The following is a 2,352-nucleotide window of genomic DNA, read 5'->3' as shown; positions in this document are numbered from 1 at the left end:
AAATGTATGTTATACATCTATTTGATATTATTTAAGGTGTTCATGTGTAATATCTCTGCAGAATAAAAAGAATGCCTCGTACACCTTTTAGCCCATGTGTATTGTTTTCACCAGAGGACCTGTGAAATGTTAATGGAAGGGGCAGAGTACCTGCTGCCTATGTGTTTTGAAAAGACGATTACTTTTATAGTTATTGCTACTACATATCCAATGAAAAGCACATCACCTGTTATAAAAAAGTTTTATATAGTAATGAGAAGCAGAAACGTAGATTTTGATTTTTGCTGATGAAGTAGATCACCAAATAGAGAGAGGAGAGAAAACAGATACATGTTAAAAACTGAAAACAGCTAATCAAGAACACAGTGAGATATTTTTTAGCTCTAAGTTTATCAGATGAAAAAAGAAGATAACCAAGAGCTGTCACAGCATCTCGTATCCAAGAAGTACTTCCTGAAAACAGAGGGACTTCCTGCGCCACATATATCGTTCGGGGGATCACCGGATTCTTCCCTTGGCTCTGATAAGGTTGTTTTGTTAACAAGGCTACATCTCTCCAGTGTGACATTTCTCTTTCGGGTTTTTGACCTTTCAGGGAATATTCCTTAACTCCATGACGCCCGGATGGTTGTGAGGCGCTCGCGTTCTCTTGTTCACATTCCTAAATGCTCACGAACAATGTCGTTATGCGCATCTCGAGGAAGCTGTCACATCTCTCTAATTTCCTCGTATGGGTCTTCTTCGTCGTCGGTGCTGCAAGGAATGGCATACGGGTGCGAATCCCTCTTCATGCACCGCCAGTCTTCTCCAACCCTTTCTCCCATTCTTCTAAGAGTTTGTGGCCCGATCACGCCTTGCCAAGTTGCATTGCCGGACCGACATTCTTCCTGCTCATTTTCGCCCAGGGATTCGTAGAGATGTTCAGGATCTGAGATGGCCTTGTGCAGCTCCGGGCCGCGACCTTTCGTAAGTGAATCGGTAGAAATGACATTCATGTAAGGTCCCGAGACCTCTGTCACGTTCATATATTGCACGCCATCGAGCTGCTGTTGCTCTCCGGTCCTGCCTCCTAGTGGTCTTTGCAGAGTGGCTGAGTTTGATCCGCACTTATCTTCCGAGTCCTCGCCCAGGCTGGCGTAATCAGGTTCCTGGTCTGAAAATGACCTACGTTGCTCTGTCACGTTCTTTACGCTCGGACGTTTGCTTGTTAATGATTTCTCGTTCACTTTGGCTGCGAGTTCCAGGGAAAAGGTTGATTTCATCTGAACCTTTCCCGCCGCGGAATCATCTTTCCTAAACTTTATTTCCTTGCTGGATTTCATTATAGCTGAACTCTCGGTTGAATGTTCAAAACGCATGTCCGACAGGTAGCCGTTTCGAGAGCTCTGTTTGGTTTCCACCAATGAAGCCTTCAGATTAGGAGAGCTATTATCTAAGTAGAAATATTGTGCCTCGATCCTAGGACTTCGCAAAGGAAGAAGTTCAGAGTCTGAGTGCAAGCCCCAAGGCTGTTTTTGATGTTCAGACCGGACTCCAAGGACGTGGTAGTCGGCAGGTCTACCATGAGGCTTGTAGCGTTTCGACGCTGACTTAAGATGTCTGTTATTTTGACCGGAATTCGCCGAATCCCCCGAAGGACGTTCCGAGGCGGAGTGGGAGGACGAGGTCGGGGGTCGCGAAGAGGAGGGCGGCTGCCAGGAGCGAGGGACGGGCGGGGGCTTACGCCGGGGCAGTCCCAGGGGAGGGCGCGACCCACGGATGCCTCCAGAGGCTTTACGCATGCGTGAGATGTCTATCTGTGAAGAGAGGAATCCGATTAGGGTTATGACTTTCACGGGTATCATATTGCATATTACATTACATTTTAATTCTGGACCATCGGGAATCGCTTTACTCGCTTTTCTTTTTATCTGAATTTCGCAAGCAGAAAACCTTTTAAATGCAATAATACACTTCATCTTACGTCGAAATGTTTCATCACATCTGTGGGTATGTACGTTTGTGTTGCACTTACCCTACGCCTTGCTCTGTAGTAGCAAACAAAGGCGGTCGCCGCAGCCACGAGGGCGCTTACCAAGAAAATAGTAATGCCAAGCACGATGTGAGCTGAAAAAAAAAAACATGAATACTTTTCATGCGTTTGTTCTCAGTTTTCACAGCACTTATCATGCTTCTTAAATTGTTTCTTATATCTGGTTGGCAATGTACTATATGATTATTTTTATGAACAACACCATCATCATAAATGTTCATCATTATTACTCATTTCCTTTAGACTTTCGTATTAATCTATACAGTTGTAGTCACTGTATTGTAACTCCTGGTGCCACTGGGGATTCATCACTTAATCTA

The 2,352-nt window shown here is 44.8% G+C and overlaps 1 protein-coding gene across 2 annotated transcripts in view; it reads right to left on the bottom strand.

Moving 5' to 3' along the window:
* Positions 1-146: 146 nt before the first annotated feature.
* Positions 147-2,352, bottom strand: part of LOC119586402 — a 5,040-nt gene continuing 2,834 nt past the window's right edge. Inside the window, exons 3-5 of one of the 2 annotated variants that reach the window (XR_005229952.1) lie at positions 2,015-2,106; positions 616-1,796; positions 147-536 (exon numbers count right to left, since the gene is read on the bottom strand). Coding sequence is in view for 1 of the 2 variants with exons in the window: in XM_037935125.1 (XP_037791053.1) it covers positions 708-1,796; positions 2,015-2,106 (1,181 nt within the window). In the remaining variant the exon portion in view is untranslated. Of the gene's footprint in view, positions 1,797-2,014; positions 2,107-2,352 lie in introns of both variants that reach the window. The other variant, XM_037935125.1, reaches the window with a different exon arrangement.

Source organism: Penaeus monodon, chromosome 21 (genome assembly GCF_015228065.2).
Source record: "Penaeus monodon isolate SGIC_2016 chromosome 21, NSTDA_Pmon_1, whole genome shotgun sequence".
Classification (NCBI taxonomy): Eukaryota; Metazoa; Arthropoda; class Malacostraca; order Decapoda; family Penaeidae; genus Penaeus; species Penaeus monodon.
This window is presented reverse-complemented; position numbering and strand designations above follow the sequence as displayed.